This window comes from Typopeltis vanoorti, chromosome 20 (assembly GCF_054136105.1).
Source record: "Typopeltis vanoorti isolate ZY-2024b chromosome 20, IOZ_Tvanoo_1.0, whole genome shotgun sequence".
NCBI classification, from domain to species: domain Eukaryota; kingdom Metazoa; phylum Arthropoda; class Arachnida; order Uropygi; family Thelyphonidae; genus Typopeltis; species Typopeltis vanoorti.
This window is the reverse complement of record NC_143568.1, coordinates 105979868-105994175: the sequence shown is the minus strand read 5'-3', so window position 1 is coordinate 105994175 and position 14308 is coordinate 105979868. Positions and strand designations below refer to the sequence as shown.

At 35.3% G+C, this 14308-nt stretch overlaps 1 protein-coding gene across 1 annotated transcript in view; it reads right to left on the bottom strand.

Moving 5' to 3' along the window:
* pelo (pelota mRNA surveillance and ribosome rescue factor) overlaps nucleotides 1-6930 on the bottom strand; it is an 84449-nt gene extending 77519 nt beyond the window's left edge. Inside the window, exons 1-2 of the mRNA XM_090409989.1 lie at nucleotides 6782-6930; nucleotides 1629-1721 (exon numbers count right to left, since the gene is read on the bottom strand). Coding sequence (XP_090266115.1) covers nucleotides 1629-1721; nucleotides 6782-6822 — 134 coding nt within the window. The 5' untranslated portion in view covers nucleotides 6823-6930. The remainder of the gene's footprint in view (nucleotides 1-1628; nucleotides 1722-6781) is intronic.
* Nucleotides 6931-14308: the final 7378 nt, after the last annotated feature.

Sequence of the window (14308 nt, the reverse complement as noted above, 5' to 3'; positions counted from 1 at the left end):
TTCGTTTTCCCTTTTCCATTCCAGGGTCGTTTCCCATAGATTCAATCCGATTATCTTTTTCTGTCAGCTTACAAGTATGGTTACATATCAGGGGACTAGCCTGACGATGGAATAGTTCAGTGGTGGGGCTGATACCTTAAGGCTTCTGAACTTGCCTTCTTCCGAATTTAAACCCATAGGAGGAATAGGGTATATTGAAGGGGAAAGGGTAGATTATAGAAGAAATATAGTAAGGTTTATAGAGAGGACATAGTTGTAAGGCCAGAAATGAAAAGACCCCATGGCCCTCGAGTACTCTAATAGTATAAGGGTCATAAAGTAAGAAGAGTTGGCTGATAAGGCCTTATAGGAAAGATTAAAGTAAGTGGGTCTTCCTCAAAGTAGAAGAAGGAGAGGATAGATCCAGCTAGGGGTCCATGGGAGTGCCGCTTCCCTTACAATCAAGATGATTGCCCCTTATGGCCCTGTTGGTCCACGAGTCCTTATTCAGTATATTCGGACCACCCCACCATATATATATATACACGCATGCACGTGCATGTACACACACACACATGGTGGGCTCCCCTATCTGTCACCCAGGGGATGCGCTCTCTAGGGGTTACAGGGTCCCCTGAGAGAGAGATATATACAGGGTGTTCGGGATAAATTTGACATATTTATAATTAATTATATTTTTCCGTAAGTTACATGTATTAACACACACTTCTCTTCATTTAAAAGTTTGGACCCTTCTTCATTCATATACAAGATGTCAGAAAGGATGGATAGCTGGAACCCACCTGAATCATGGAAGAGAATAACTTGTATCATGATGATTCGTGCCCGCCATCAAAATAAGGATATTACGACTGCTGCCCAATGCTCCCTGAATACAGTAAAAACAATCAGGCATGAACTAGAGACTTGCAATGGTGACTACGAGGATGTAGCAAGAAGAAAGATCCCTAGCAGACGATCTGATTGCGTTCGTACAGCAGAATTCCTCGCAAATCTGCAGGAACAGGTGTTGAAGAACCCTGGCATTGGAATTCGGGCTTTGTTCGTGGAGTTGCTAACTGTAGTCAAGCCCTGGATAACAAGGGTAGCCAATGGTAGGCCGTATGTATGGCAGCAGGATTCGGCCCCTTGCCACACCTCTGGGAAAAGTCAAAAATGGTTGTCTGAAAATTTCTACGACTTCACCAGTCCAAATGTTTGGCCTCCAAACTCCCCAGACCTTAACCCCATGGATTATTTTGTATGGGGCGCAGTTGAAAAAGACACCAATCGCACTTCCAGTAATACAAAAGCCCAGTTAATGGATAAAATTAAAACAGTTTTTGCGGCCCTTCCCAGGGAGACTGTAGCATCAGCTTGTTCGAGGTTCCGAAGCAGAATTGAAGCTGTGATCGATGCTAATGGTGGTTATTTTGAGTAAATCTTGTTGATAGTATTGTAATTAACTCTGCCTGTAATGTTTTTTTGTCAATTCATTAAATTTAATAGATACAAAGAAGATTTTCTTTTTCCTTACGAAACTGTCAAATTTATCCCGAACACCCTGTATATATAAAATTCCGACATCAGTACTTCAAAGAAAAAAACTTTTACATTTATGTTAAAATATATGAAAAGTAAAAGCAAACCTAATAGTAGATGCTCTCAGACTATCTCTTTCTCTTATTAGATTGTAAGCATGCCATATATCTTCTGGCTCTTCTGGTAAGAGAGTAATATAACTAAAAAAATTAAAAAAATTATTTTGTTTCCTTATTAAAATTAATATTTCTTCACATGTATAATTTTAAATCAAATAATTTTGCTAAGAAAGAAAATGTGGGCACAATTAAAGTAGATAAGATTATGCAAGTGCTTACTGAAGTACATGTGACTTCCAACAATTTCTTTATATATAAAGTTCAATAAGATTTAAATAAATAAACTGATCTATTTAGTTTTAAATCTTCTTCAAATGACTGCAATGAAGGAAGCCAGAAAGTGACTGTCACATCTTTGACTATAGAATGAATTCTCATCCAGGTTATGCAAAAGGCTCTAGAACATCCTCATGCATCTCTACCTCTTCATCCAACAGAAGGGTGGCACTGTGCATTATGTTACACACGTTGGTTGATAGATCTTAGAGAAGTAAGCACTTATTATATGAATAATAACATCTGCTTTTGACATAAGGGTATCAACTACATTTAATAAAGTTATTCTTATGCATTCATTCTTTCTTTTGCTTGCAGCATAACAATAAAATTCTTAAGTTGGATTATGAAAATAGCTTACCTGTACAGGTAAGCTATTTTCATAATCCAACTTAGCTTTCCATACAATACTTAACTTTTCTGGCCTGCACTTTATATATTTCATAATTATTCTCATGACATTCCTTACACATCATCTTCTTATGGATCTCTTGTTTAATAAGGGTGCACATCAGTCTTGTCCCATTTCATTTGTTCTTTGAACTCTATGGATATGTTCAGATATTGCATTATTTAAGCATTTTTTCAAAGCTTCTGCACTGCTGACATCTTTATCATTCAGTAACTGATAAGATGAGACTAAAGATAGTATTCTAGTGAGTTGGTCATAATTTCCAGCTTTGTAGTTCAGCATGTAACCTGTCCTGGGAACATCCATATAGTTAGCTTATTTCTAGGTCATTATGGCATGATTACCATCACTAACTGGTGGAAAACAGTCACAGACTTAAATGAGACACCTTGAGTTGCTTCTTTCACATGCTGGTTGAGAAAGATGTCTTGCAACAGCTCAATAAATTCTCCTATATTCTTATCATGAGTTTTCTCTGCTACCCAATCAATATTTCAGGGAGAACCAGAGGTCATCCCTGGGAAACTGTATAAAGAGGGTGTGAGTAGGGGAGTGAGAAGCAGGTTTTTTTCATGGAGAGTTGTGAATGATTGGAATGCCTTGATGAGAGTGTGGTGTCTGCAGAGAATTTGAGTGTGTTTAAAGCACGGTATGACGAGCTGTGTGTATGATAAACGGACCTCCTAGATGAGTCTTTGACTCCATGGGGGTCTTGGGTAATAATAATAATAATAATATTCGGATATTGTTATATAAGATTAATATGTATTTATTTTGCAATCTAAAACTCATAAAGAGTTGTAAAGCTAGAAGAAGAAGATGATGTATTTATTTATCTTAGGTAATATTCTAAGATAAATCAAGTTAAAAGCAATATAAAAATATTTTCTATAGGGAATCATCTAAAATTTAAGAGATAAGCATTTATAAATTGTGAAATCTCTGAGCAACCTAAAATTCATATAGCTGTTTTTCAAAATACTGATAATTTATCAGAAAAGCTTATATTTGATGAGCAGCCCTAGATCTCCACCATCAACCCATATTTCAAATTAAACTAATATTACTATAATTAGAATATAATATAATAATGTTCAATATGCTTATAGTGTCCTGGCTAATTGTGAATAAATTTTGAATCATATTACTGAAAAGGTATGACTGAAAAACCAGATATATTTTGAGACCAGCAGGTATATTGTAGAGAGAAGTTTCAACACTCCTAAGAGATAAAGTGAGAGTCAGAAAATAATAAAATTTGTAAAATTAAAATTTACTTAACTGAAAAGATGACTGAATTTAAAATTATATAACATGTGGAATGATCATAATGAAAATGAAAGCATGTAAATAAGATAAATGCAATAAAGCTTTAAGATCCATTGATTGATTGATTGATTGTGTGTGTGTGTGCACGTACGCACACACATTTTGGCAATTCAAATAAAAAGGAAGTCAACATGTCATATAATTTCCAACCTCTCAAAACAACTTGTTTTGAGGGTTGGAAAATAGAAAAATAGAAAGGCACATTACTTTATTTAGCTACCAAACAGATTAGATTAAGGAGAATCTTATGTTGGGCTATATTGTTTTTATAACTAGAGTTTCTGCAAATCGCAGTTCATCATTATCAAATGCCTGTCATGTACCCTCAGGAGTGTAATATGATTATGAATCTCTTATCTACAATTTTCTTTCAAACTAATCTGTTAAGACTTCAATATTATCAGATCTCATATTTCTATCTTCTAAGGCGGTTCTTACTGTATTAATCCAGCTAGAGAGAGTCACTGTTTTGTTTATTTATTTATTTGGATATCTAATCCTAATGAGCTTCAAAGATTTTCCTTTTGTTTCATTTTTTTCTTTTCTTTTGATTAGATTAGTGATTTGAAACTTGATCTGAAGAGTTCTGAAAGAACACCTCTGAAATAGAATATCAAATCAGTTGCTAAACAGAAAATTCTTTTGTTACTGACAGACAAAATTATTTGCCATCCTTCAATAGGATAGCATCTTAAAACCTAATTATTTATTCATTCTCAATCAGTTCTAATCATTATAATTTGTATCACCTTACTATGCAAGTATGGAACTCGGCCTATGTAGAACAAGTTCCATCATTTATTATACCACCACAGTTCAGTCTGCAAAGAATTAATACATACTGTGAGCTAAGTATCAACACACCAATTACTTGATGTGCATACTACATTTTTTATTTTTATTTATTTCTCTCTTTTTGGTTAATATCAATCTCACCCTTCGAAGGATGGTAACCAATGAAATATTATCATCAACAGACTTCCGTGGAGTCAAAAGACTCATCACGGAAGGTCTCACTCTCACACAGCTCACTGTACCTCGACTTAAATACATTCACTGTCTCTACACTCACCACACTATCCAACTCTGCTGCCACCCTATTATATAACACAAGCAGATTGCTAAAGCAAGACCTACATTTAACAAACCATGCTTTTCTCTACAGAGGATCTTAGGATTATCTTATCCACCTTCGGATAAGATTCTTAATGAGCCTTTCCAGTACCTTGATGACCACATCAAGGACCCATAATTTGCTGCATATGTCTTAGCTCCATCCTTGTATAATGGAATTATCTTGCTCTTGTTTCACTCATTTTAGGAATCTTGCATGCAATCTTAACCACTTGTCCACACATCACACTGTTATGTTAGAGGTCTTCTGATCCCTCACATATGTAGGGTCAATATTAAAAAGTGCTGAGACTTAAATTGAACAACTAGTCAGGGGCACTGATATATTAGTATAACAGTGCCTGTTGAAATGTTGAAAGAATGTACTGCTTTGTACATTCTTTCAACATCTGTGCCAATAACCCATCCAGTCCAAATGCTGTATTTGAAGAAAGCGCTTAAAACAGGAACAGAATTCTCTATTCTAACTGAAACACATAGTTGCAGTAATAACTTTAAATAAATCTGTAATAAGTCTACAAAACACATACAGCTTACTATAATAGAATATAGAAAAGTTTTAGCTGAGTGATAACAGCCAAACAATTTTTTAAAGTTGCTATACTGTTTACAACTGTCCCAAGTTGCATCCCTCCCCTTTTTTTACACAAAATTCACACACACACACCTGATTCACCAAATCAGCTATTTTCCATTTTGGGTTGTTTTAGCTGGCACAGCTATTGGCAGCCGAAATGAGAATATCCCCAAATATTTCTAATTCATTGTTAATATTTGAAATATCTTTGTTGAATTAATTTCTCTTATACCATTTCCTTAAATCCCGAGTTTCTTGATAATTAAATCCTGTGCTTTTTCTTTTAATCTTTTAACACATTCTGGAGTGGCATTATAATCATTATCTATGAATGAACTTGTTAGCTGCATGCTAGTCACACCAGGTGATTCCTTAGGGAGAATTGTCTGAGGCATTTCTTACTTTGTGTCATGCTTCACATGTTGATGCAAAGAATTTATCTAAACAGATCCAAAAATAACCTACGAGCAGAATGTCCAATATCAGAAAGTGAAATGTCCTGTTATTAAGCATTTATTTTTGAATCCTCACTTGATGTGCTTGAAATGTTCATTATGAATTCAAGTATCACCTGACAAATCACAACAAAGGGAATATTTTTATTTCTTTGTTTCAATTCTTCCTAAGTCATATTTACCACATTCAAATTCTATACCATAAATTTTAATATGACACTATATCGCTGTTAGCCTGGATTTTTTACTTTTCACCATTAACTCAGTTTCATTATAAAAGTTAGAAATTACAACTAAAGCAATTAAGGTTATGAGAGCCAGTATATTGTGTCTGTTAATGGTACATATGCTCCAATTGGTTTTCATCTTTTATGAAAACCAGATGAAAAAAAAAAAAAAACAGTCTTCAAGAGAGGGAAACTGTGCCATATCCATTCAGGTTCCTTGCATCATAGAGAGGATTCGAAGTCAGAGTATTAGAACTTGTATACAAACAAGTTAGTGCTTCCTATTAAAAACAATTTCTAAGTATTCACAATCTCAGTCTAAACCAAACATTTTTCCCTCCAAAGCAAGAAATAACTGCCAATCGTTCAACTTCGCCAAATGCCAGGTGAAAATTTTCCATCATACTATCACTAACACTGTGGCATGAAAGAAAAGCTATACTGTTGGTTATGAGATTTGTATAACTAGTCCAGTTCAAAAGATGAGCAAAACTTCTTGAAAAAACTTTCAGTTGTTCACTACGCTGAAATCTATATTAAGAGAATATTTATGTTAATTTATTTACAGCAAACATGATTTTGCTTATAAATCAAAGCATGCTGAATGTTGGATCATATAGGTTCTCCTTCGCTCCAATACTAAATAAGACGAGGAAAAGTTGTTCTTGTTTCCTATAACTCTTTGACAATTTAGAAAATTTCAATATATTCAGTGTATAAATCTTACGTACCCGCTCTCATCTTTTTCTAAACCTTTTGATAAAAGCTTCATTTTCAAGGCTGAATAATGATTCTAAAAGGTATTAATACGAGATGAAAGTCATATACCACATATTTTAACAAATTTTTGTAATTTCACACATTCACAGTCATCATCAGCACGTTCATTTTGTGATCATACGTGACTGCCCTCTACATGTCGGACATCATATAATAATCATATAGTAACAATTTGTATATTCCAAATACATGTTACAAGGCCTCATTATACTGTAAATATTATACTAGATATACTGTAAGTAGTAAACCTTAAAATGAGGAGAGCGAATAGCTAAAGCCAAGAGAAATGTGATCATTCCTCTTTCAATGTTTCCCACTTCGCATATTCTCATATCCATTGCTTGACTATCAGATCTTAAAATCCTGAGAAATAGTGTGTGCATAAGTCAGGATGATATCCGTTATGAAAATTATAAGCAACAGGATAGAATAATCACGACTGTTGTACGGAAAGCAAAGTCTGAGTATGAAAGAAACCGGCTCTGCAAGCTAAAGACAACCCATACGAATTATATCGATATGCTTCAAGTAAAAGAAAGAATGAATATGAAAGAATAACTATTCTAAATGTAGATGGCATCACGGTTACGGATGCAGAAGAGGTTGTTCAACTAATCAGTACCTATTTTGTTAAAAGCTATCGACCTGTTGTACGCGGCATTGAGCTCACTGCTACATCTTCACTGGATGAAGAAACTCAGGTGTATGAGGATGAGGTGTTAGAGCTGTTCCACAAACTGGATAAGAATTCAGCAATAGGGACGGATAGGATATCAGCACGTGTGCTAAAAGAGTGTTCAGCTGAACTAGCTCTTCCTTTGACCAGGCTGTTTAATGAGTCTCAAAACAGGGAAGATTCTGCAGGAATTGAAAGAATGTATAGTAATTCCATTGCAAAAGGGTGGTGCAAAGACCGATGTATCAAACTATCAACCAATTAGTATCTCAGAAATGGTGGTGAAGATTTTGGAAGATTGGTCAGGGCTCACATTCAGAAATGGGTTGACAATGAATCTCTACTTTGCAATGAACAACATGGGTTTACTAAGGGAAGGTCAAGTTTTAGCAAGTTGCTCACCTTCTATAACAATGTTACCATTGAACTAGACAAGGGGAATGGATGCACCATGATACTTTTGTATTTTGCAGCTTTTGATAGAATACAGCATGGTAGAGTGTTGAACAAATTGGAGAAATGGGTTTGGGTTATAGAATATTAGCGATAATGATAACGATATTCTAACGATTCTATAACGATAATGATATTGGGAAGGATTTGACAAGCGACATACAGCTATTTGCTGATGATGCAAAGATTGGTAGGGTAATCAGGAATGCTGTTGATATACAGTACTTGTAAAATGATTTGAATAGGCTGGAACTGTGGGCATTGGAAAATCGATGTCAGTTCAGTGTTAGTAAATGTAGAGTCATTCACTTCGGTGTGATTAGATATCCAATTTCTTATTACACCCTCTGTCCAAAAAGAAACCGAAGTTTTCGAAAATAGAAGAAACTAGTGGCACCACCTGTTGTATATCTTTTTGTGGTCAAAAGCAGCAACATTCATTAGTGTTGTGTCAACTGTTTATGACATTTGTTTTATTAGAAGCCGAGTTATAGTGCCAAGAGTGACAGTGTGTTTTGACGAACGGTCGGAAAATGAGTTTCAAACAGAGAGCTGCGACTGACTTTTGTGTTAAACTTGGTAAACGTTTTACCAAAACGCATCACATGCTTCAAAAAGCATACGGTGATGAATGCTTATCCCGTACTCAAGTTTACGAGTAGTTTAAACGATATCAAAGTGGTCGTGAGACGCTTGAGGACGACGAAAAGCTGGACCGTCCAAAAACTGGACTGAGCGAAGTTAACATTCCAAAAAGTGCTTGATTCGTCCATAAGATTGATTTAAGATGAATTGGAGATTCCAAAATCAACTGTGCACACCATTGTGACCGAGAGTTGGGGCATTTGAAAATTGAATTCTCGATTTGTTCCCCACAAGTTGACCGACGGCCAAAAAAGTATTGAATTGAATACTGCAATGACCTTATTAAAACTGCTCGTAAAGACTCAAACTTCCTTGAAAAAAACGTTACTGGTGAGGAAACGTGGTGTTTTGAGTATGAGCCCGAAATATAGCTCCAGGGTGCTGAGTGAAGACCACAAGAAGAAGGGCATCCTTCATTCGTCGGCATCAGGGCCGACGCTACCATTTAAGAAAACTAGGAAACCGCCTAGGGCGCAAGCTATGAAGGGGCACAAAACTTCAAGCTATGCTTTATTCATACTTTACTAAAATATCAAAATTAAATAGTGATATATGATTTAGGTATCGATTCTATTTCCCTATCCCTCACACATCACACTATTTTACTATTTAACTCTTGGTTCTTTTTTGTTCCTTATCTAAATGATTTGAACTTACCGCTATTTAAAATTCGGTTAAGGTAAATATTCTAAAACGTTAACATTTTAAAATATTCAATTTCGGTATTTTATAACTCTTTTTTTTGTAAATGAATTATAACAGAGAATTTTCAAATTAATTAAAAAAGAAAATAAAAAAAGCCCTATTAATTTAACCTGAAAGACAGTTTTATTTTGTTTAATGTCAGTTAGAAACATTTTACATTATGAAATAAGGGGCTCACTTGTAAACTTTGCCTCGGGCGCAAAATAACCTGGCACCGACAGTGGCTACAACGGCCTCACTTGTTTCTTCAGGGAATAAACGGCATTAGCGGAATTTAACAAACATTGTGATGATTATCTTTCCGATTTTGAGGTTACTGGGATTAACGTTATTTTGGAACTCGGCACTACACTAAAAAAGCCAGATCTTTAGGGGTTGGGGTTTCTTTGACACTTCTGAATAAAAGACTCCAAAAGTGATCAACTAATTGTTTGTTTTGACATAATAATACTAGTGATTGAAAACGTTTCTGCTGATTCCAACATGACATGACTACAGTTACCATCTTCTTCAACTGGATTAATTTTATTATTATTATTAATTTTTAATTCATATCTTGAGTTATGGAAAAAACGATGCTTTGCATAGGCTGCTGGTGTACAAAAATTTGAGAATACATAATCAAAAATTGATATTTAAGAAAATGTCCATATGAATCCACCTATCTTCCCCCTAAAACTAGGCCTTTCTTTTTTTTTTTTTTTGACTAAACAGCCAATTTATAAATACGTAGTGTTTTATATGATGAAAACCGCAGATGAGTTTCCTCACCAGTGGAAACTTCAGCCTATGAGACAAAAGATTACCACCATTGTATCATCAGCAGACTATTTCGCTGGTCCAAGTAAGCTGCAGGAAAAGTGATGGATCAATGGAAATGGGAATGTGCACATCAGCCAAAAATGCAGACTAAGTTTCAGAATGTTAACACACCAAATGCAGACTGTTATTTTCTGAATGAAAATAACAGTCTGCATTTTAAATGATTCTGTGGAGAGTGCTGGAAAATTCTCTCCGTTCAATACAGAAACGATCAACCAGACAATAAATAAGTCAAGACGAAATCGATCTTTTATCATATTCAGTAGGAGATAAAGATGGTATTTATGATAAGGTAGTGATTACCAAACAATTACCATCTAGCAGTGTAGACTACTCTGCTGTAAAGAACACCGTCAGTGATCACGAAGTGGTAACTAACTCCGTTTTGTGTAGAGACAAATCATGCTACACTCTTTTACAATTGGAGAAGTATGGTGGATGCCTAGGGAATACTTTCTGCCAAAGTCATCAGCCTAACTGAAGTATAGTGACAGAGGTATAATGGTCTAAAGCTATATCTCCTGGTACAGCTTTGTACTCTGGGCTCTAGCTTCCGTAAGAATGAACACCCGTTAGATATGTTGCTGGATAATGCTATACTTACTACATTGTGACAGTTTGACGGAACAAACCTATCTCCCTTCTATCACAGTAATGTCCCATATCATTCTGCAGGTGCTATTGCCACGTGCTTTGAAGAAACTTCTACTCACCTGTACAGAGTTCTTAGTATACCACTTCCTACCACGTCTGTACTCAGCATGACTACTATTCGGGTTTTACGCTTCAATTATAGTAATGACAACCCTAATCTGCAACTGTCTTATTCATGGATGTGAAGAATAAGTAGTCAGTGATAAATTGATCCCTAAATCCATTGGGCCATGATTCGTTGTTTCTGCCGAGTCTCATAAAATTTTACTTCTGGCTGTTTTTGTTGCTGGGTTAGGTCGTTATTTCTAGTAAAATATGCAATGTTACTTCATAGTTTGTAATAGGTGAAAACTGGGATGATTACAAACCCACTGTGCAGTCTTCGCTTTGTGTAAAAAATTATCCAAATAGACGGTTGGGTTCACGCTTATTGTCCAGAAGAGTAACTGGATGATGTTTCTTTAAGAAATTATGTAATTCTATGGTAATATCTACAAGTACAAGTATATCTCATTCAATATTCTTTTATGCCATTGAACAAATACGATTTTTATAACTTGGCTTTTTTTTTTATTAACTGCTGTTAATAAAAAGTTTTGATTAAAGGTCAAAGTCCCATTGGCTCATTAATATCGATAACAAAAGGGTGAACATTTTTCAATAGCCCGTTATGAGTGACCAAATCGTAAGGTGAAAATAGTTAAATGAGTTTCACCGAGGTGTCAATAAAAGTTGCGTCCAAGAGTAGCCTTAGATTTGTAGCGGAGAGAGCTAAACCATCTCGCTTATTTTTATGTAAGACTCTCTTTGACTTCAATATTACTGATTAATAATTTCGCGCAACTGAGATTAACTGCAACTAACATCACTAAAGTATTTTATTTCGCTATTTTTTTAATACTAAAGTATTAAAAAATAGAAAAAGAACCCTGAGAAGGAGTCAAACTGATAAATTAAACTAATGAATAGCAAGGCTTATTTGGTGATGAAGATACCATGCTTTCCGACCGAAGGATAAGTTAGATCTGAGTAATATAAAATTTTTAAACTTATATTAAAAGACTAATTACTTTGTTGCTTATTTTTAGGAGGTCGGTATGACAAGATATTCAGATCCAAACTTAATCGAAAAAGGTGTTGAGAATGGAGCTTTATTATAAATATGTATTCAACAGCAGAAAATGTAACATGAACGAAAGCTGTAAATAAATAAAAAAAAGATCAGCAATCAAATCTATAGATTTTGAAAGATTAAGGCTTAAAATTATGACCACTAAAATTAAAAAATAAAAAAAATGACAAGAGTGTAACTTCTGTGTGTAACTTCTGTGTGTGCTTGTAACTTCTGCGCTAGACAGTCAAAGATAGACTTAAGTTCAAGTCTAGTAACCGACTGGAGGAACTTTTCTAAACATCTTTTCCTTCGACCGTTTCTAGAGTTAGTCGATCTCTTGCACTGAAAATTCAAATTTCTAATGACACAGCTCAGGAAAATTGATCATAAAACTCGCACTATCTCAGACAGTATTACATGGTGTTAGGTCAGAGACCACAAGATGTATCTACCACTGCATATTATAATATAATATACTGTAATATAATATTATTATACAAACACCTCCTGGAGTCAAGACTCATCAAGGGAAGCTATAGTAAGATGCATTCTAACAGTGATAATGTTTATCATACCGCATCTTAAATTGGTTCAATGCTTCTGCACTCACCATCTCATTTGGCAGTGAATTCCACTCACCAACCACTCTTCATGCAAAAAAAGTCATGCTGCACTCTCTTATGTACAACACCTTTATAAAGTTCCAAGAATGACCACTTGTCTCTATCTCCTTCCCTCCTTCAACTCTTTGAAAAATATCCTCGGTATCTATTAAATAAGCATCCCTTAGTAATTTATATATCTCAATCATATCGCCCCTCTTCCGCCTATTGACTAGAGTCTATAATCCACATTCTCTCAGCCTGTCTTCATAGTCAGTATTCCACAACTTTGATATTACTTTTGTTATTTGCCTCTGAACATTTTTCCACAACTTGCTTCTCGCCTAGGAACGCAGGTGACCAAATCGATGCGCAGTAGTCCAGATGTGGCCTAATCAAAGGCTTGTACAGCAGAATGACCACATTCTTATCTCTACTTGTCAGTGTTCTTTTTAGTATACTGGAATTTCTTTGTGTGTTTTTATTATTTTTGCAATATGTCCCTTGAACTTCAATTCTTTATCCACCAATATTCCAAGATCACACGCTTCCTCCACTTCCTGTAATACAACACCTTCAATATGATCCGCAGCTCTACTTTTTTGAGATCCAAAGTGCAAAACCATACATTTACTGGTGTTAAATTTGACATCCCTACTTGTCTGCCCACATAGCCACTTTATTCAGATAGCTCTGAAGCACCAGCATCTTCATCATTCCTAATAACTTTTCCTAGCTTAGCATCAGCTGAATATCAGCTTGCAGACCACTAACACTCTCATTAACAAATAAATTGAACAACAGTGGCCCTAGAACAAACCCTGTGTGACTCCACTGGTAACTCTCCTCCTGAGAGACTACATATATACTGAATGTTATAATATAATATTATTATATAATACTTACGTAATAGTTCCATTTTTATTGCAAGGAATGTATTTATGAACTTTGGGATTCCGATGAGAAAAATTTTAGAAACTAAGAGAACTAATATAAATAAGAAATAATATAAATATAAGCGCCTCCGTAGCGCAATTGGAAGAACGACGGTACATTGCGTCCTTCGATTGGAATAGGCCTATGTTCGATTCTCGTCGTGACGGGAGGAATCTTTATCTGGTCGATTTTCAATCGAAGGTGAGTTAGCCGATCTCCTACGGAGGTAGCAGCGTGTTTTCTCCCGAAAACTCGGGTTTTTCATCCCGCATACAGACAAATCGGCCATTCAGAACACACGCAATATACAGACATAGAATTCTAGTTGTAGTGGTAGGTGGGCGGTAGATGGCGTTGATGGAGATGATTCGTAGTAGAGGTTCGGTGTAGTGGTTGAGACAGTTGTATCAGTTGAGACAGTTGTAGGTGTCCTCCCATGATGAGTCTTCGGACTCCTTGGAGGTGTCAGGAATGGAAATGAAAATTATAGATTTAAAATTTATACATTTACATACATATATATTAATGTTATTACTATAAACATTATTATTAATTTAAGAGCCTTGGGCCAGCTATCTCTGATTGGCTACCAGTGGAGATTGAACTGACCACTCAGTCTCCAAAAGTTAGATAGGGCTAAAACGGTTTCGCCTACTCCCCTTTGAGGGAACAAAAATGCGTTAGCTGATGTAGAAACCCCATTTTGTATTGGCATCCATTATAATGCTGCCATGTTCTAACACTAATTTTTACTTTATAGGGATTTTATTATTTTCATCATCATCATCATGCACAGCCAAAAGACTCATTCTAAGTTGTGTCTTCGAATGTTAAAAGATTTCCATTGAAAATATTAAGTTATAAATTCCCC